This window comes from Prionailurus bengalensis, chromosome X (assembly GCF_016509475.1).
Source record: "Prionailurus bengalensis isolate Pbe53 chromosome X, Fcat_Pben_1.1_paternal_pri, whole genome shotgun sequence".
Taxonomy (NCBI): Eukaryota; Metazoa; Chordata; class Mammalia; order Carnivora; family Felidae; genus Prionailurus; species Prionailurus bengalensis.
The window spans coordinates 70,266,247-70,288,807 of NC_057361.1; the positions used below are offsets into that span (position 1 = coordinate 70,266,247).

At 34.7% G+C, this 22,561-nt stretch overlaps 1 protein-coding gene across 1 annotated transcript in view; it reads right to left on the bottom strand.

Annotated features, from left to right (window-relative positions):
- Positions 1–693: 693 nt before the first annotated feature.
- Positions 694–22,561, bottom strand: part of HDX (highly divergent homeobox) — a 195,185-nt gene continuing 173,317 nt past the window's right edge. Inside the window, exons 9-11 of the mRNA XM_043569679.1 lie at positions 9,618–9,740; positions 4,859–5,023; positions 694–1,771 (exon numbers count right to left, since the gene is read on the bottom strand). Of these exons, the coding sequence (XP_043425614.1) occupies positions 4,898–5,023; positions 9,618–9,740 (249 nt within the window). The 3' untranslated portion in view covers positions 694–1,771; positions 4,859–4,897. The remainder of the gene's footprint in view (positions 1,772–4,858; positions 5,024–9,617; positions 9,741–22,561) is intronic.

The following is a 22,561-nucleotide window of genomic DNA, read 5'->3' on the forward strand; positions in this document are numbered from 1 at the left end:
ACTACCTAAACTCAAAGTTTTTGCAGCTCTCAGAAAGACTTGGGTCATTTGAAATTCATGTTTCTATGTAATTTTTCTCCTTGCAACATTCGTGATAATTTGTCAACTGGGAAAGAAAGCTACTGTTGTGCTATTTGAAACATACCCCCCCCCCCCGCTTTCTCCCATTAGTTAGGTAACATAAAGAGTTTTAATTGGTGTAAGACGTTGACAAAAAAAGGTGTGGGCATATTTCACCCAAATTAGACGCATGCTCTACTGGTGTCAAGAGAGACAGAGTTAGGCACAATACTGCCACATTAAAAAAAATGCTATAAAATTAGCATTCTTTGTTTATACTGTGGTAATTTACTTATTGTTTTTACAATTTAAATATCCTATCATGGACAAACCTGTTGTCTGTTACAAAATACTCACTCTATTACATTGATAGTGGAGTAATTCTTTTTTAAGTAAACTCAATTAAAGATGACATTCTTGCCAGCTTGGAAGACAACAGAATTTCTACGTAAGCATTCCATGTTCTCCCTTCTCTGACCCACAATACCTTATCATTCTCTGTATTCTGGGGGCCTTTTTGTTTTTACAAGAACCTTATTTTGGGGAGGACAAAAATTATCTTTAAAAGGGGAACAATGCTTAAAACACAAAGACTTGGAAAAGTAAACATTAAAAGAAAGAAATAGATGTCTATTAGTTAGAAATCATTTATTGCTTCTATAAAACTTTAAATAAAAACCCTACAAAAGATCACATTACAGTGATGTGGTTTCAAGGTGGTAGTATATTTCAGAGGTAGTATCAGTAAAATGGGATGCAAGATCGCTTAAAGGAACTACTTAACAAGTTAATACAAAATAAAATTCCAATGCAGACCAATATATACTAAGTATAAACTTTAATGGAAAAATCATATTTATTTTCAAGAAAATATTTTATTATCTTTTCCCTCTTAGCAAATCTGCTCTTAAATAATGGTTTGGTTTTGGCAATGGCATGATGACTGCAGTCTCACAAATTAGTAGGCTTCTCCCTCATATTATCGCAGAGCATAGCTTGATATTATGAGTATGATAGTGTTGTCTGCCAAGGATAATGCCAACTTCAAAGATAAACCCATGTACTCATCTTTTAAATATTATAGTACTGATAGCTCCCTTAAAAGGCTAATAAGTCAGAATTTGGCATTTTTAGGACCTGAATGAAAATCTAATATATATTTTTAAAATAGATAATATTCCTGGTACACCATCACTACAATGTGAAGGAAACATTTTCAGAATTTCTCTTAAAAATGACCATAAGTTATCAGGCTAAGATGAGGAAACTATTCCTAGGAAATGAGTGGAATTTCCCCTCTTCCCCCAAAACAGAAGGCAACAAAGTCTAACTTAGAGTCTAAAATTCTTTTAAATTCACTACTTGTGTTTTCTCCTACAAACTTAAAGATGGTGGACTATGAAAGTGCCTTAAAATACATGCTGCTGCCTTTGGAAAAATGGCCTCTTCAACATTTTTGAAGTTTTGGTAGTATACAGAGCACAGGATGTGAGTGGTTTGCAGCATTTTTTTCTCCAACAATGATAATTTTTTTTATTATTATTACAATGGTAGCATAGAAGTCTCAATGTTGATACTTGATCTTACAACAAAACATCCCCATTTTTCATGAAAAGATCAATTTTGTTTGAGGTTGTCCTTGCATATGCTAATTTTTCCATTCTCCAGCATCACTGCAGTTCTCGTTTTCTTGTGACTAACGTTAGCTTGGCTGAAATGAGGAAGGTACCTTCAAGTTATTTTTTAATACATATTTAAGGTAAGTGCCCTTATATATACTTTGTTGCTTAGAAACTGGTTGGTTATCCTAAGCTGAAAGCAGACATCAAAGTGTAGCTGAAGGAAAAACAAGTTTTTTCACCTTGGTATCCGTCTTTGTGAGAGATACTCCAGATAGTATGGTCTGCTTTAATGTGTCAAAGCCCAAAAGAAAGAAACACTAGCTGTTTTTCTCCCCCCAGTCATGAAAATATCACAAAAGCAGTCAAACTGATATGTTTTCTGCTTTAAGATGTCTCAAAAATTCCATCTATATGTGTTAAAGATATATTTTCTTCATAATAGATTTTTAGTACTTGACCTTGGTATCTTTTAAAAAATCTGTAGTGCTTAATTTCATACTGTCAATTATGATTTTTTCTAGATACAGCTATTTCTTTTGGTTCCTGCTACAGAACAACTATATTTTGTTTTTAAAATGTTTAATTTTTTAAATGTTCATATATTTTTGAGAGAGCACAAACAGGGGAGGGGCAGAGAGAGAGAGGGACAGAGGATCTGAAGCAGGCTCTGCACTGCCAGCCCAATGTGGGGCTTGAACTCACAAACTGAGATCATGACCTGAGCACAAGTCAGATGCTCAACCGATTGAGCTACCAAGCTGCCCATAAAATGTTTAATTTTATGAGAGTAAAATAAATAATTATAGTGCTGAAACACAAACGCCAAAACAAAAGGATTCTTAAGTGTACTGCTTCTATTTTAATGGAATTTTAAATAGGGACAAAGGAATCATTTATGTTTGTTCTCAAAATTGTAGATAAGATGTTTTTTCTAGGAATTACACCTAACAGAACCTTTAAATCTATTAAAATTTCTACTTAAATAATTTTTATTAATATTCCTGAAAAAGTGAAAAGACATAATTTGTTTTGAAGTTTGTAGCTTGCAGAGTAGAAATCCAATGTCCCTATAGCAAAAGTTCAATAAGATTTTTTTTACTTGGTGACTAATCGCTGGGGTGTGACAAATGCAAACCATAAAGTTGAAAGATGTAGGAGAGAATGAGCTATCCTTACTTAGTGACAAGAAACAAATAAAAAAGAGTTTAAACTGAAGCAGAAGAAATTAGAGTTTAAAGATAAACTCAATGACTAGGAAGGAGCTCCTAGGAGAGACTTGAAAGCCTGGAATTTGTTCATTTTACCTTAAGAATGTTGTATATAGTAGGGACTCTTTATATCATGGAGGAATTGATGTAACTGCTAAATTTAATCCTAATGTCTGAGGTTCTTTTCAGCATTCTTTTTTGAATGGAATTTTACTTGTCATCCAGAAGTACTAAGCATTATTTACAAAGAACCATATGGCTTCCAGCTAAAATATTTCTAACAAAAGAACCATAGAAGTAACATGGCAACAATAATAAATTACTGACAAAATGAAGGATTATCAATGAACTTTACCTATTTGTGTATGTGGGGAGGGAGCATTTCAAGGTCAAAGACAGTCATGACTTCTTTTCTGTATTCATAAATTAGTATTTGTGAATTTCAATATAAAAATTTGTTTTACTTACAAATTACAAAAATATATGACACAGAAACGTGATGACCAAAGCAGCCATGTAGCTACCTCATTAATCTTTTAGAAATAGACAGTAATTTAACCATGCAACACAAATCCACACAGCCAACTCACAAATACATGATGCTGTGTGGCTCAGGGAGAAACTGGTATTTTCCTTTCTATGTGTCTTGGTAATGCCTTCTGGTACCCCAGAAGGAATGGTCTGCAAATAATCATCTACAGTGTGTAGCAATCTGGTACAACTGTGTAGCATGTCCATTTAAGAGTGTATTCATAGAATGGTATCCAGAAGGGACACATGGATGACCAAGTCAGTTAAGCGTCCAACTCTTGATTTTGGTTCAGGTCATGATCTCAACAGTTGTGAAATCAAGTCCCTTGTCTGGGCTTTGTGGCTGGCCTGGAGCCTGCTTAGGATTCTCTCTCTCTCTCTGTCTGCCACTCACTCCCTTCAAAAGAATAGTATCCAGGAAATTAGAACTGTGATTCATAACCATAGTGTGTATAACTTTTTTGGATATTATCCTTGGCTGATGGCTCTGTAGAAGCTTCACATGAGAATGAGGTAAATTTTGTGGCAAAGCTGAATGACCAGATTAAAAAAGAAATCTCAGTGCCTTACCTTAACTTCCTGTTTCATAAAATGTAACTGAAAAAATATTATAAAGATAGTGATAAATGTGTAATATTTGTGCAACATTTCAACTAACTCAGTTACACAAATTTATTAGTGGAATGTGAATCTTATCAATACTTGCCATTTGCAACAATGAAGAATTCCCATTAAGACTAATTTTTTACAACATTTTGTTTCTGTACACTTAATAATTTATTCGACTTCATGTTGGTGAATTACTTTTCCATAGTGCTTTCCCCCTTCTCCCCAAATGTTTTGGTTAGGAAATGGAGGAATGCCATAAATTTACAATTATATACCAGTTAATCACTTCAATTTTCAATCATTAACTGAAGTCAAATTCTCATAGGAGTTGGAAAATAAATCCCAGGACTCATCCAGGTAAAATCATTTTTAAAGTTTTTGTTTTTTCTTTCAAATTTGAGTCCACTTTCCTGAGTAAAAGTGTATGTGGATATAAGAAAAGGTGAGAGAAGAAAGATGTAATGGCTACAAAACAAAACTAACCAAGCGTTAGTAACTTGATAAGCAATGTTGAAATAACTTTATTTTTGTGTCTCTGGTCAAAACTGTTACTAAAACTAAGATTCTTCTAAAAACCAAACAAATATTTCAGAAATTAGGCATTATGCATTTCATAGCTAAATTCCTAAAATTTAAATACAATTTTCACCAGAGTTTTACCAATTTGGAAAAAAATTCTCAAACACTGCTTTTAAATTTCACATACATTTTTTACACTGTAGCCATTATATCTTGTCCATTCTTCACAGGGCATGTCAGTTTCAACAATATGTTTTTCCAACTGAAGAATTTTGAGGCAACAGAATGCAGTTATCTTGAAATGCACACCTCTTAGCCAAAATACTGTGTCATATATGCCCCCTCAAATTACAAACTGTCTGAGGCATTTTTCTCTGATAAAGAAGACACACTGAATGAGGTATCATCAGGCTCCGGCGAGGCATGGTTGAAATCCATCTCTTCTAATTCAGGAGGTAAATCTGACAGCAGTGCCTGAGTCAGAAAAATCAATTTTTAAAAATTAGTATGAGGACAAGTTTCCCTCCCCCCCGCCAATTTTATGTTAATAGTTTTGGTTCTCTCTTGTTGATTTACCTTCATGAACTTAAAGAATGGAGCATTTCTCTTCAGGACCTTATACAATACTTTATGTAAAAGAAAAACTTCATACAATATATTAAGAAAGTAACAAAATACTAGATCCTGAGAATGTAAATTATGTAGAGTGAAACCCTAGGCAAAAGGGAAATCAAGAGGGAAATGAACAACTATTCTGAACAAAATTCTCTGAAATATTTGAGATAAGTGATTTTCATACTAGTTTTTTTTAAAATATGAAATGTATTGTCAAATTGGTTTCCATACAACACCCAGTGCTCATCCCAACAGGTGCCCTCCTCAATGCCCATCACCCACCCTCCCCTCCCTCCAACCCCCCATCAACCCTCAGTTTATTCTCAGTTTTTAAGAGTCTCTTATGGTTTGCCTCCCTCCCTCTCTAACTTTTTTCCCCTTCCCCTCCCCCATGGTCTTCTGTTAAGTTTCTCAGGATCCACATGAGAGTTAAAACATATGGTATCTGTCTTTCTCTGTATGGCTTATTTCACTTAGCATAACACTCTCCAGTTCCATCCACATTGCTACAAAAGGCCATATTTCATTCTTTCTCATTGCCAAGTAGTATACTAGTCTTAAATGCCCACTGATCAGTGCTAAAGGGCTTTAAAATTATATTCCTTATTAAAATATTCCTGCCTAATTATGTTGTCCTTTAGAGAAAAACTCATTTCAAAAGAGTATTTTGTACTTCAGTGGGAGAAAGAACTTATCAATTAGGAATAAAGCTCAGTTATTCTACTTACTTTTTTACATTTATTTTGAGAGAGAGACAGAGAGAATGAGCAGGGGAGGGGCAGAGAGAAAGGAAAAGGGAGAATCCCAAGCAGACTCTGTAGTTTCAGTGCGGAGCCTGGCTCGAACTCACGAACCATGAGATCATGATCTGAGCCAAAACCAAGAGTTGGGTGCTTAACTCACTGATCCACCCAGGCACCCCTCAGTTATTTTACTTTAGACTAAACATTAACAACTTGAAAATTCCAAGTATTTTTTTTCTTTTCTTAGGCTATGCCCATAGATGGCCAAGCATTCACTAGGGCACAGCTGAGCAATTCACAGCTGTGAAATTATGTATCTAAAGGTCTGCTCATTTCTCTATAAGTAATTAGGATAAGCCAAGAGCCATGAACTAAGCTTTGTCATGGTATAATTGTTTCATCTGGAGTTACAGAACATGCATCCATACTAGAGAAATAAATGATTAATAAAGATTTATGTGGTTGATAGTGCTAATGCCCACTTGATCATAAAAAAAAAAACTGTGAACTAAATGATTGATTTGAAGCTCCCAATACTAAAAATAATGTAGCATATATGGTCAATTTGAGATATAATTACTTGTAGTGTGGGATTTGGATGCAGTAGTAAACAAAGACCAGGGAAATGGGAACATATGCAAATTTGCGACTACTGAATTAAGGAATAGAAAGATAGGGAATGTTGGAGAAGTTATTAAATCCACTGTTGAAATAAGACATATTCTATTCTCTTTATTAAAATAAGTGACATCTATACATTTTGTCTAATAGCAGAGAGACAAGATTAAAAACTTCCTCCTTTTTGTCAATCTACATGAGAAAAGACCAACTCCTATCTGATAGAAAAGTTATTTATTTTATACTATTAAATAGCTCATGAACTTCTTGCTGAAATTTGGAGTATTTACAAAGCAGTCGTCTAATGGTACTATACACTTTCTAAGGTATTAGATTTTAGTAAAAGGACACAGAGACATTGTCTTCTAGAATAGATATTTATCACTATCCCAGTCAAGGTGAAACAAAGCCTTTGCTAACATTAGCTGATCATAGTTTATTAGAAATGCATCACTGGACTTAATTCACTTTGCAACTGTGAAGAAGCCATGTTAAAAAGGGCAAAGTGCTCGAACTAACATTCATTGAACATGTGCTTAGAATATTAAAAAGTTAAGTGAATGAGCAGACTTAATGACATTCTAAATTCTGGTGGGGAGACCTTCAAATCAAAAGAGATTTTTTTTGTGTGATTGCATTCATGTAGCTGACTGAGTATACATAAAGCAGCATAAGACACTTCTAAAGCATGAAGTCCACTTCAAAATTCTTTTTAATATCTTATTGGATTGCAACATTGGCACACTGAACAAATCTATGGATTATGACAATTGCTAGACTTGCCTTTTTTATAGATCCTAAAGTAAATACAATTAAGTTTTTTAACTCTAGGTCCTTCATCTGTCTGTCCTCAGAATCTGACCTAGTGCCACTATTCCCAAAAGATTAAGTTAATTCCCAAATATAGTATCTGTTTTTATAACACGTATTCTAAGCCCTAGGGGTATGAATGCCAATTTTCATAACATTAATAATGCATATTTTCCTTGCAAAGTGGAGAAATTGGAAGTTCAAGGGAAGAAATTGACCTGGCTGGGATCACACAGTTAATCATCATGGGAAGAAAGACTAACTCATGTAGTATAGTGCTGGCAACATTATTTTTAATTAAAAATGGCTGTTAATTAACAAACCATTTGGGTAATCTAGTATTTCAATCAGACAGTGTCATATATTTTTAGAACCCAGTTCCAGTGGGGAAACGTATTCTATGGACCACTTATCTCAGCTTACCAAAAGCAAAACTAATGAAAAAAAAAACAGATTTTAAAAAATGAGAAACAAATGACACAATGGCTTTCTTTTGTTAAGTAGATTATACATTAATTTCTTCCATAAGTAAACCTCTAAGTATCTCAAAACATAAAGATTAGTAACTTAAAAGATCACCATAATAACTTTCATAAACTACTATTGGTGTCTTCTATATTATGAGATTGATTATACCTAATCTCAACTATACAAATTTGTAGTTTCTATTTGGGTGCTGATTATATATGATATAACTTCCAGTACAGGTTTTGTGTGACTTTCTCCTTTTTGATGGCCAATGTTTTGTCATAGTTTTTTTTCATTAGTCTTTTATCAGAGGAAAAGTATAAGAGAAGGAGAAAAGTAAAATACACAATATTTACTTTTCTTATTCGTGAGTATTCTTGGGGAAAGAACCAAGACAAGGATGAGGTTATAATTAGAAAACAAAATGCATTCTGTGCACCATTCCGAGATATCAAGACACCTAGAAGCTAGTTAGCTGGCCTTGTAACTCTGAATTCAAAACCATGCCATAACTTTTGGGACGAGGACCACACTCCAAATTATTTCTCTGATTGAACCTATTTTTTTTACAGTTATTTAAAATTTACAGTACCCTTGGGACCATGATTAAGACTGCCACCTTATTCATTTAAAATCCATAGTTTATATTCCTAAAAAACAGACACACTTTTAATATGCCATAGAATATGATAACTCACATAAAACAATATAAAACAATAACATGCTTACATAAAGATGGTAAAGGTAACCGAAGACTGCTGTCTTGGAATGTCTGTGTGTGTGAGGCATGGGGAGAGCAAAATGTACATATTGGCTTGAATTTCATGAATAAATTCTTCTCTTTAAAAAGAAAAACAGTGGGATGTTAAGACTCTATTATTTTTCCCTGGAGATATCTGAGATGAACTACACATGTCAGTCTTGCTTGTATATAAGGGATGAATTTGTACAGTACTATTGAGATTACTTACTAAATAAAAGCCTACAAGACTGCTTCCAAATCAATGGTTACTTGTGTGACACACTATTCACTGAATGTCTCTGACAAGAAATCAACACCATAGCATACAACTCAGAAGCAAATTTGGTATCATTTAGTATTGAATAGAACATTTAATAACATTCCATAATTTTTAGCAACCTTAATACATTTTATACAAATTTACCATGAAAAATAATGGGACAGAAAGTGTAATTTAGGAGGAATTTGTAAATAAAAATCCATAGTGACAAACAAAAGACATTACATTTCACCTTTGGGGTAAAGGAATCAAACATTCTAGTTAAACTGGGAAAAGTAAATGATGCATTGTGGTCACAAAGAATTTCACAAAGTAATTTCATATTTTTTAGTGATAAGCAACGTATCATGAAATAAAAGATATTCAAACATTTGTGAAATCTAGTGAGGTCTGGAGGGTAACTGAAATCCAGAAGAGAGGCAAATACCCTACCTCTTTTATTCAAGAAAGTTTCCAAAATATGTGCCTCTCCAGTTAGGGTAGCCTGGTCTCTACAAACACTCTGAGAGTTTCTTTAAAACATATTTTTAAAAATTATTTCCCCCTACTTAAATCTAGCCTTAAATTAACAATTATTTTGATTTCTTACTAAAGTATCACACACATATCTGAATATCTATACTTAAAAATATTGTGCTAAATAATAAAAAAAGATTATAAAGTAACAAATCCTTTCTTGATGCCAAGCAGAAATGAAGTAGAAAAATAAAAAAAAAATATTAAGAACTCAAGTGTGACATGTCATTTTTCAACATGATACGTTACAGCTTACTATTCTCTTCTGGCACCTACCTGCTGTTGTTCCTTATCATCAGCTTTCATAGCTATTATCAAGCTTCTAACAAATGTCTGAAGTTTAAAGTATTTTTGCTTTTGAATCTCTAGCTCATTTTCAATGAATCTGACTTCTTCATTCTGAGCGAGAAAACATCAGATAATATCATTACCTTATGAAAACCTAGGATTATATATGTTTGATGCACAGTAAAATTCCAAAAAGCAATCAAATTAGAAGGACAGTAAAGAAAATAACATTTTAGTATAAAGAATATAAAGCACAGAAGGAAATTATCATGTTACTCAAAGACTAACTTTTAAACAAATCAACAAAAGAAAACAATTTGCAAGGTCAAAAATACAATAAAAAATTCCAGTAGAAGAAATCTCAAGAAACAATTTCCTTTTGGAAAGAATACTCCTGTATTAAACCTAATTAGCTTTTTTGTTAGGATTAAGAACAGGCAAAGTCCAATTACCCCAACTAAAGAGCCATAACAGATGTAGTAATACTGAATGTGCCATTCACAAAGCCAAATATTGAGAACTAAAAAGACTATTTTGTACCAAGGGGGGAATAAAATTATTACAGTCTTAAGTAGTTTGTTGAGCTCCCTGACTTTATATAGGAGTCTGTTATTCAGATAATATCTCCAATGTACCACTGTGTACCACTGATTTGACACACAGTCCCTCTTTACTATTTTGTTAGTTTCCTAAGAAAACAATAGACTAGGATTTGAGAGGATTTTAGTGCCAGTTCTACTGATCACTGTGTAAACTTGAGCAGACCAATTAAACTCTCTGTGATTCTATTTGCTCATCAGTGAAATGTATATAATACTAGTAATCTTTGGCAATTCTAGGTTTGAGGGTTGTAAAGCTCAAATAAACTAATGGTCACAAAAGTGTTCTGAATAGATTTATAATTAAAACTACAATAATCAAGAAGTTATGTTATTGCCAAAAGGGTGGACATATCTATCAAGAGAAAACAGTGTAGAAAAATACACACACACACACACACACACACACATATTTTCTTAAAAGGTGCTAAGGTAATTCAATGAACAAAGAAAGTTCAATCTTCCAACAAATACAACAAATAGTGTTTGAACCATTGTAAATCCATATAAAAAAGACTATCAATTCTTACCTTACATCATATACAAAATTCAACAAGAAATGCACAAACCCTAAAACTATAAAACTAGAGAAAAACAGGAGAAAATTTTTGTGTCCTTGGTTTAGGCTGTTTCTCAACGGCACAAAAAGACCTCATCAAAATTAAAGCAAACAAACAAAAACTCTTTGCTCTTCATTTTTAAAAAAATGTTTATTCATTTTTGAGAGAGAGAGAAAGAGAGCAAGCATGGGAGGGACAGAGAGAGGGAGACACAGAGTCTGAAGCAGGCTGTCAGCACAGAGCCCTACATGGGGCTCGAACACACGGACCGCAAAATCATGAACCAAGCCGAAGTTTGACGCTTACCAACTGAGCCACCCGGGTGCTTCACCTTTGCTCTTCAAAATACATTGTTAAGAAAATTAAAATATGAGCTACATATTGGGAATCACAATTTACATATTGTAAATCACACACCTGATAAAAGACTTGTATTCAGAATACATCAAGAATGCTTACAATACAATTATAGGACCATCAACAGAATAAACAGCAGGAAAGATATTTGAACACACACCTCATCAAAATGTGAATGACCATTAAACATGAAAAATGATTGATATAATTTGTCATTAAGGGAATCAAATTAAAACTGCAATGCATACTACAATATCTAAAGTTAACCACCTCACACTGGTCAGAGTGGCTAAAAGGAACAAATCAGGAAACTACAGATGCTGGTGAGGATGTGGAGAAACCGGAACCCTCTTGCACTGTTAGGGGTAATGCAAACTGGTGCAGCCGCTTTGGAAAACAGTGTGGAGGTTCCTCAAAAAATTAAAAATAGAGCTACCCTATGACCCAGCAATAGCACTACTAGGAATTTACCCAAGCGATACAGGAGTGCTGATGTATAGGGGCACATGTACCCCAATGTTTACAGCAGCGCTTTCAACAACAAATTATGGAAAGAGCCTAAATGTCAATCAACTGATGGATAGATAAAGAAGATGTGGTTTATATATTCAATAGAATACTACTTGGCAATGAGAAAGAATGAAATTATTCCATTTGCAGCAATGTGGATGGGACTGGAAGGTATTATGCTGAGTGAAATAAGTCAGTCAGATAAGGACAGATATCATATATTTTCACTCATATGTGGATCTTCAGAAACTGAAGAGAAGACCATGGGGGAAAGGAAGGGGGAAAATAGATACAAACAGAGAGGGAGGGAGGCAAACCACAAGAGACTATTAAATACAGAGAACAAACTAAGGATGGATGGGGGAGCAGGGGAGAGGGAAAATGGGTGATGTGCATTGAGGAGGACACTTGTTGAGATGAGCACTGGGTGTTGTATGTAAGCCAATTTGACAATAAATTATATTCATAAAAAATAAAGTTAAAAAGACTGACAATAGCTAGTGCTCGTGAGAATGTGGAACAATATGTCTCATACATTGTTGGTGGGTTTATAAAACAATACAGACATTTTGGAAAATGTTTTGAGAGTTTCTTATAAAATTACACATTATCTTTCTTTATTACCGTCTGATGTAGCAATTTACTCTTAAGTATTAACCCAAGGTAAATGAATACATGTGTCCACAAGAAGATGAATAGTCATAGCAGCTTTATTCATAATAGCCCAAAACTAATAACAACACAAGTGTTCATCAGCAGATAAATAAACATATTGTGGTTGTGGTTACACAACTGCGCCCACTTGTCAAAACTCATCTAACTGTGTAAAGAGGTGAACTTTATTGTATAGAAATTATATATCAAAAACTTTATTAAAAGTATTAGCTATTCCTCTTGCCAAAAAAAAAAAAAGCTATGAGTGTTTTCTGTAGCTGGAGAACTGGTCCCAAAGAGCACAGCAGGACCATTAACAGTATATGTTCAAAAAGCTGCATAAAAGACATTAAAATTAGTTAACTCTATGGTCATTCTTTTGTTTCAATTGAGAAAATACAGTTATATTAATCGCGTTCAAAACTATGAGCTGCATCAATTATTTTATCAGCAGAGTTTAGAACTTACTGTACCTAATAAAACTACCTCCCTTTCAGATAATTTAATATCAAATGCATCATCTGCAAATGATTATTGAAGCTAAAGTCCCTATTCAAAGGCACCCTACAGCAATCTGAGTTACAAGTAAGCATTCTAATAAAATTCAATAGGCATCTTCTATATTATATTTGACTAATTCTAAACTTATTTTTTTTAGTATTTATTCAAGATCAGTAGTATTACTAAAGTGCTGACCAAGAAGTCTTCATATATAGGAAATGTAGTGTCTCCTTTGTTTTTTAAATTATTTTTAATTTACCTTTAAATTTAAATTTACTTATTTAAATTCAAGTTAGTTACCACACAGTATAGTATTGGTTTCAGGAGTAGAACCCAGTGATTCATCACTTACGTATAAACCCCAGTGCTCATTCCAAGTGCCCTCCTTAATGCCCATCACTCATTTAACCCAATCCCCCACTCACCTCCACTCTAACAACCCCCAGTTTGTTCTCTGTATTTAAAAGTCTCTTATGGTTTCCATCCCTCTCTGCTTTTATCTTATTTTTCCTTCCATTCCACTATCTTCATCTGTTGTATTCCTTAAATTCCGCATATGAGTGAAATCATAATTGTCTTTCTCTGCCTGACCTATTTCGCTTAGCATAATACACTCTAGTTCCATTCGAGTTGTTGCAAATGGCAAGATTTCATTCTTTTTGATCACCGAGTAGTATGTGTGTGTGTGTGTACATATATATATACATATATATATATATATATATATATATATATATAGTGTCCTTTGAATAAATACCCAGTAGTGCAATTGCTGGGTCGTAGGGTAGTTCTATTTTTAATTTTTTGAAGAGCCTCCATACAGTTTTCTAGAGTACCAATTTGCATTCCCAATAGCAATGCAAAAATGTTCCCCTTTCTCCACATCCTTATCAACATCTGTCATTTCCTGAGTTGTTAATTTCAGCCATTCTGACAGGTGTGAGGTGGCATCTCATTGTGGTTTGATTTGTATTTCCCTGATGATGAGTGATGTTGAGAATTTTTTTCATGTGTCTGTTAGCCATCTGGATGCTTGCTTTAGAAAAGTGCCTATTCATGTCTTCTGCCCATTTATTCACTGGATGATTGGTTTGGGGGATGTTGAGTTTGATAAATTCTTTATAGATTTTGGCTACAAACCCTTTATCCAATAAATCATTTGCAAATATGTTCTCCCATTCCATCGGTTGCCTTTTAGTTTTGTTGATTGTTTCCTTTGCTGTACAGAAGCTTTTTTATCTTGATGAGGTCCCAATAGTTCATTTTTGCTTTTGTTTACCTTTCCTCCAGAGACACGTTTAGTAGGAAGCTGCTGAGGTCGAGTTCAAAGAGAGTGTTGCCTCCTTTCTCCTCTAGGATTTTGATGGTTTTCTGTCTCACATTTAGTTCTTCCATCTATTTTTAATTAATTTTTGCATATGGTGTAAGAAAGTGGTCTAGTTTCATTCCTCTGCATGCCACTGTCCAGTTTTCCTGGCACAATTTGCTGAAGATACTGTCTTTTTTTCCACTGGATACTCTTTCCTGCTTTGTCAAAGATTAGTTAGCCATACAATTGTGGGTCCATTTCTGGGCTCTCTATTGTGTCCATTGATCTATATATCTGTTTTTGTGCCAGTACCATACTGTCTTGATGATTATAGCTTTGTAATGCAGCTTGAAGTCTGGAATTGTGATGCCTTCAGCTTTGGTTTCCTTTTTCCACATTACTTTGGCTATTCTGGGTCTTTTGTGGTTACATACAAATTTTAGGATTGTTTGTTCTAGCTCTGTGAAGAATGTTGGTATTATTTTAAAAGCGATTGCATTCAATGTGTAGATTGCCTTGGGTAGTATAGATATTTTAATAATACTTGTTCTTCCAGCAAAGACTACAAAGGATCAGAGAACATCACTAGAAACAACAAATCTACAGATAACACAATGGAAGTAAATTCATATCATTCAATAATCACTCTGAATGTAAATGGACTAAATACTCCAAACACAAGACATAGGGTATCAGAATAGATTAAAAAACAAGATCCATGTATATGTTGCCTACAAGAGACACATTTTAGGTCTAAGGACACTTGAAGATTGAAAATGAGGGGATTAAGAAAATCTGTCATGCTAATGGAGGTCAAAAGAAAGCCAGAGTAGCCATAGTTATATAAAAAACTAAATTTTAAAACAAAGATTGTAATAAGAGTTGAAAAAGGGCATTATATCACAATTAAGGAGTCTATCCACCAAGAAGATCTAACAATTGTAAATATTTATGTCCCCATCTTGGTGATTCCAAATATATAAATCAATTAATGACAAATATAAAGAAATCCATAGATAATAATACCATAATAGGAGACTTTAATACCACACTACAACAATGGCCAGATTATTTAAGCAGAAAATAAAAAAAAGAAACAATATCTTTGAATGAAACAAGATGGACTTAACAGATACATTCAGATAATTCATCCTAAAGCAGCAGAATACACATTCTTCTTGAGTGCACATGGAATATTCTCCAGAATAGATCACATACTGAGTCACAAATCAGCCCTAAACAGGTGTAGTGTCTCCTTTGAATGCATAGTCCTAATGAGCTGCATTCACAGTCCATTAAAAAACATTTTTAAAACATTAATTTACATTTGCAGAAATCAGAAGTCATCTTTGGTATGCAGATCTCTAATTTCTCATGCAAATATTTCTTCTATTCAGTATTTATACAATTTTTGAAAAACAAAAACAGCTTTAAGATAATTTCATTTTACAAACATTTTCTTCTTGGAGCTGCTTTTTGCAGGCCTATGAAACACTTTTTTGATTACAGACAGGAATGTATGTGTACTTTAGAGAATTTCCTAAGTACATGGAGTGTTTGTGAGAGGAACTAGTAAGAAACTATCAGTCACCGAATTGCACAAAAGAAGATCTACCTCAATTTTCTTGTTAACATCTTCCCTACATTTCCAGTAAGCTTTGTCCATTCTTCTCCAAGATGAATGTAGGGAGCACTCAAGCCTTCATGTACACTGGAGATCTGATATCTCAGCAGGCTATCAATGGCTGCCAAAATTGAGGTATTATTTTATGATATATCTACTCATGATTCAGGGACTGAGCTCACCAAGTTGTCTCTTAAGTATTTTAGATTAGTCAGAACTTCTAGTGATGCGGGTTTCTAGCAATATGTATCAATCAAAAAACTCACTATGTACAAACTGAGTATTTCATAGTAATAATTATCAAATGCACATTAAGAAACCATTCTTTCATTTTGTTATACTGAATCTGAAGAATAATGAAAGACTGTTTATTCCAGTGTCGGAAAAAATTATAATGATCCAGCTTCTAATATTAATTGATTGTATATAAATGAGCACTTGCACACCACTATTAAAACTTTTTCCAAGGATTAGTAAACTAACTTATTCACTCAGGAACTATATAATGGATACCTATGTGCTGGAAACTAGGTAACACATAGATGAATAAGATACATCTCTCCTTTCAAGAGCCTTATGATGAATATAATTAAGAAACCAACGAAGTGATTTTGATTCCAAAACAAAGAACAACAGTATGGGTATGCAAAAAGAGAACAAAAATGTTCTCTGCAAAAAGATTGAATTTCAAAACTGATGAGCTGTTTTAAATTGACATCCTGAAGTCAGCAATGAGAACAGCTAAATGAGGTTTTATTTACCTTTACTTTATATTTCATATCATTTTCTGGTAGAAAATAGTTTTCAATTTGACTAATCTACAAATCAATAAGGAAAAGACTTTAACACATTAGAAAACCAGGCACTACTTGGCAATGAGAAAGAATGAAATATGGCCTTTTGTAGCAAAAGGCTCCATCCATCTCCAGTGGATGGAACTGGAGAGCGTTATGCTAAGAGAAAGACAGATACCATATGTTTTCACTCTTATGTGGATCCTGAGAAATTTAACAGAAGTCCATGGGGGAGGGGAAAGGAAAAAAAGAGAGGAAGGGAGGCAAACCGTAAGAGACTCTTAAAAACTGAGAATAAACTGAGGGTTGATGGGGGGGTGGGAGGGAGGAGAGGGTGGGTGAGGAGGGCACCTGTCGGGATGAGCACTGGGTGTTGTATGGAAACCAATTTGGCAATAAATTTCATATTAAAAAAAAGAAAATCAGGCAAAATATGTGAAGAGTTACTTTACAAAGAGATTATACAAAAGGTCAATATTATAATAAAATGTTTAGTTTTATTAATTACAGGTAAATGAAAAGTTAAAACCACAATACAATAATATTTCACATAAACCAGAGGGGCTAAAATGCAAAATTCAGACAGTGCAAAGTATTAATGAGAGTAGTGGAATTCCCATTCACTGATGCTGGAAGCATAAAATTTGGATAATATTCACACATATATATATGTTAGATAATATTACTTTATTCTACAAAATTATTATTGAAGTAAAATTGACATACAATAGTGTATTAGTTTCAGGTATGCAAAATATTGATTTGAAAATGCTCATGACAATAAGTGTGGTCTCAGTCTGTCACATACAATGTTATTACATTATTGAATATATTCCCTATGCTGTACTTTTCTACACTGAAACTTGTTTTATTTATTTATTTATTTATTTATTTATTTATTTATTTATAAAAATAAATCCCTCCCTCTCTAACCTCTTTTTTTTTCTTCCACTACCCCATGGTCTTCTGTTAAGTTTCTCAGGATCCACATAAGAGTGAAAACATATGGTATCTGTCTTTCTCTGTATGACTTATTTCACTTAGCAGAACACTCTCCAGTTCCATCCACATTGCTACAAAAGGCCATATTTCATTCTTGCCACATTGCCACATATTCAATTCTGTATATAACCCCCAATTTCTTTATCCATTCATCAGTTGATGGACATTTAGGCTCTTTCCATAATTTAGCTATTGTTGAAAGTGCTACTATAAACATTGGGGTACATGTGCCCCTATGCATCAGCACTCCTGTATCTTTTGGGTAAATTCCTAGCAGTGCTATTGCTGGGTCATAGGGTAGATCTGTTTTTAATTTTTTGAGGAATCTCCACACTGTTTTACAGAGCAGCTGCACAGTTTGCATTCCCCCCAAAAGTGCAAGAGGGTTCCCGTTTCTCCACATCCTCACATCCTCATCCATAGTCTCCTGATTTGTTCATTTTACCCACTCTGACTGGCGTGAGGTGGTATTGAGTGTGGTTTTCATTTGTATTTCCCTGAGGAGTGGCAACGTTAAGCATCTTTTCATGTGCCTGTTGGCCATCCGGATGTCTTCTCTAGAGAAGTGTCTATTCATGTTTTCTGCTCTTTCTTTACTGGATTATTTGTTTTTCGGGTGTGGAGTTTGGTGAGCACTTTATAGATTTTGGATAGTAGCCCTTTGTCAGATATGTCATTTGAAAATATCTTTTCCCATTCCGTTGGTTGCCTTTTAGTTTTGTTGATTGTTCTCTTTGCAGTGCAGAAGCTTTATAACTTCATGAGGTCCCAATATTTCACTTTTGCTTTTAATTCCCTTGCCTTTTGGGATGTGTCAAGTAAGAAATTGCTGCGGCTGAGGTCACAGAGGTTCTTTCCTGCTTTCCCCTCTAGGGTTTTGATGGTTTCTTGTCTCACATTTAGGTCCTTCATCCATTTTGAGTTTGTTTTTGTGAATGGTGTAAGAAAGTGGTCTAGTTTCATCCTTCTGCATGTTGCTGCCCAGTTTTCCCAGCACCATTTTTTAAAGAGACTGTCTTTTTTTTCTATTGGATATTCTTTCCTGCTTTGTCAAAGATTAGTTGGCCATACTTTTGTGGGTCTAGTTCTGGGGTTTCTATTCTATTCCATTGGTCTATGTGTCTGTTTTTGTACCAATACCATGCTGTCTTGATGATTACAGCTTTGTAGTAGAGGCTAAAGTCTAGGATTGTGGTGCCTCCTGATTTAGTCTTCTCCTTCAATATTACTTTGACTATTTGGGGTCTTTTGTGGTTCCATACAAATTTTAGGATTGCTTGTTCTCACTTTGAGAAGAATGCTGGTGCAATTTTGATTGGTATTGCACTGAATGTGTAGATGGCTTTGGGTAGTATTGATATTTTAATAACATTTATTCTTCCAATCCATGAGCACGAAATGTTTTTCCATTTATTTATATCTTCTTCAATTTCCTTCATAAGCTTTCTATAGTTTTCAGCATACAGATCTTTGACTTCGTTGGTTAGGTTTATGTCTAGGTGTTTTATGATTCTTGATGCAGTTGTGAATGGGATCAGTTTCATTATTTGTGTTTCTGTTGCTTCATTATTTGTGTATAAGAATACAACTGATATGTGTACATTAATTTTGTATCCTGAAACTTTATTGAATATGTGTGTCAGTTCTATCAGACTTTTGGTGGAGTCTTCTGGGTTTTCCATGTTAATATCATGTCATCCGCAAAAAGTGAAAGCTTGACTTCATCTTTGCCAATTTTGATGCCTTTGGTTTCCTTTTATGGTCTGATTTCTGATGCCAGAACTTCCAACTCTGTGTTAAACAGTAGCGGTGAGAGTGGACATCCCTGTCGTGTTCCTGATCACAGGGGGAAAGCTCTCAGTTTTTCCCCATTGAGGATGATATTAGCTGTGGGCTTTTCATAAATGGCTTTTATGATCTTTAACTATGTTTTTCTATCCTGACTTTTTCGAGGGTTTTTATTAAGAAAGGATGCTGAATTTTGTCAAATGGTTTTTCTTCACCAATTGACAGGATCATATGGTTCTTTTGTTTTATTAATGTGATGTATCACATTGATTGAGTTGCACATGTTGAACCAGCCATGCAGCCCAGGAATGAATCCCACTTGATCGTGGTGAATAATTCTTTTTATACGCTGTTTAATTCAATTTGCTAGTATCTTATTGAGAATTTTTGCATCCATATTCATCAGGGATATTGGCCTGTATTTCTCCTTTTTTCCTGGGCCTCTGTCTGGTTTAGGAATCAAAGTAATGCTGGCTTCATAGAAATAGTCTGGAAGTTTTGCTTCCATTTCTATTTTTTGGAACAGCTTGAGAAGAATAGGTATTATCTCTGCTTTAAATGTCTGGTAGAATTTCCCTAGGAAGCCATGTGGTCCTGGACTCTTATTTCTTGGGAGATTTTCTATAATTCATTTAATTTTTTCGGTGTTTATGCATCTGTTCAAGTTTTCTATTTCTTCCTGTTTGAGTTTTGGAAGTGTGTGGGTGCTTAGAAATTTGTCCATTTCTTCCAGGTTGTCCTCTTTGTTGGTATATAATTTTTCATAGTATTCCCTGATAATTGCTTGTATTTCTGAGGGATTGGTTGTAATAATTCCATTTTCATTCATAATTTTATCTATTTGGGTCATCTCCCTTTTCTTTTTGAGAAGCCTGGCTAGAGGTTTATCAATTTCATTTCTTTTTTCAAAAAAACACTTCTTTGTTTCATTGATCTGCTCTACAGTTTTTTTCAAGATTCTTTATTGTTTATTTCTGCTCTGATCTTTATTATTTCTCTACTTCTGCTATGTTTGGGGTGTCTTTGCCGTTCTGCTTCTATTTCCTTTAGGTGTACTGTTAGATTTTGTATTTGGGATTTTTCTTGTTTCTTGAGATAGGCCTGGATTGCAATGTATTTTCCTCTCAGGACTGCCTTCGCTGCATCCCAAAGTGTTTTGATTGTTGTCTTTTCATTTTCATTTGTTTCCACATATTTTTAAATTTCTTTTCTAATTGCCTGGTTGACCCATTCATTCTTTAGTAGGGTGTTCTTTAACCTCCATGATTTTGGAGGTTTTCCAGACTTTTTCCTGTGGTTGATTTCAAGCTTCATAGCATTGTGTTCTGAAAGTGTGCATGGTATGATCTCAATTCTTGTATTCTTATGAAGGGCTGTCTTGTGACCCAGTATGTGATCTATCTTGGAGAATGTTCCATGTGCACACGAGAAGAAAGTATATTCTGTTGCTTTGGGATGCAGAGTTCTAAATATATCTGTCAAGTCCATCTGATCCAATGTCTCATTCAGGGCCCTTGTTTCTTTATTGACCGTGTGTCCTGATGATCTATCCATTTCTGTAAGTGGGGTGTTAAAGTCCCCTGCAATTACCACCTTCTTATCAATAAGGTTGCTTATGTTTGTGATTAATTGTTTTATATATTTAGGGGCTCCTGTATTCGGCGCATAGACATTTATAATTGTTAGCTCTTCCTAATGGGTAGACCCTGTAATTATTATATAATGTCCTTCTTCATCTCTTGTTAAAGCCTTTAATTTAAAGTCTAGTTTGTCTGATAAGGTCAAGTTTGTCTTATATAACTCCAGCTTTCTTTGGACTTCCAGTAGCATGGTAGATAGTTCTCCATCCCCTCACTTTCAATCTGAAGGTGTCCTCAGGTCTAAAATGAGTCTCTTATAGACAGCAAATAGATGGGTCTTGGTTTTTTTAATCTATTCTGATACCCTGTGTCTTTTGGTTGGCGCATTTAGTCCATTTACATTCAGTGTTTTTATACAAAGACATGGGTTTAGAGTCATTGTGATGTCTGTAGGTTTCATGCTTGTAGTGGTGTCTCTGGTACTTTGTGGTCCTTGCATCATTTCACTCACAAAGTCCCCCTTAGGATCTCTTGTATTGCTGGTTTAGTGTTGATGAATTCCTTCATTTTTTGTTTGTTTAAGAAGACCTTTATTTCTCCTTCTACTCTGAATGACAGACTTGCTGGATACAGGATTCTCGGATGCATATTTTTTTTTGTTCATCACGTTGAAGATTTCCTGCCATTCCTTTCTGGCCTGCCAAGTTTCAGTAGAGAGATCCATCACTAGTCTTATAGGTCTCCCTTTATATGTTAGAGTGCATTCATCCCTAGTTGCTTTCAGAATTTTCTCTTTATCCTTGTATTTTACCAGTTTCACTATGACATGTCGTGCAGAAGATCAATTCATGTCACGTCTGAAGGGAGTTCTCTGTGCCTCTTGGATTTCAATGCCTTTTTCATTTCCCATATCAGGGAAGTTCTCAACAATAATTTGTTCAATACACCTTCAGCCCCTTTCTTTCTCTCTTCCTCTTCTGGAATCCCTATTATTTGGATATTTTTGCATTTCATTGCATCACTTAGTTCTCTATTTTTCCCCTCATACCCCTGGATTTTTTTCATCTTTTTCTCAGCTTCCTCTTTTTCCATAATTTTATCTTCTAATTCACCTATTCTCTCCTCTGCCTCTTCAATCCGAGCTGTGGTCACCTCCATTTTATTTTGCACCTCACCTATAGCATTTTTTAGCTCCCTCTGACTATTTCTTAGTCCCTTGATCTCTGTAGAAATAGATTCTCTGCTGTCCTCTATACTTTTCTCAAGCCCAGCGATTAATTTTATGACTATTATATTAAATTCTTGTTCTGTTACATTGCTTAGATCATTTTTGATCAATTCATTAGCTGTCGTTACTCTCTGGAGTTTCTTTTGAGGAGAATTCTTCCATTTAGTCATGTTGGGTAGTCCCTGGAGTGGGGCGGAACTTCAGGGCACTTCCCTTGTGCTGAATGGAGTAACTTGTATTGGTGGGCAGGGCTGCAGTCAGACCGGATGTCTGCCCCCAGCCCACCTCTGGGGCCGCAGTCAGACTGGTGTGTACCATATCATCCCCTCCCCCAGGGGCAGGACTCACCGTGGAGTGGTGTGACCCCTGTCTGGGCTACTTGCACACTGCCAGGCTTGTGGTCCTGCTTCTATGGGATCTGGCGTA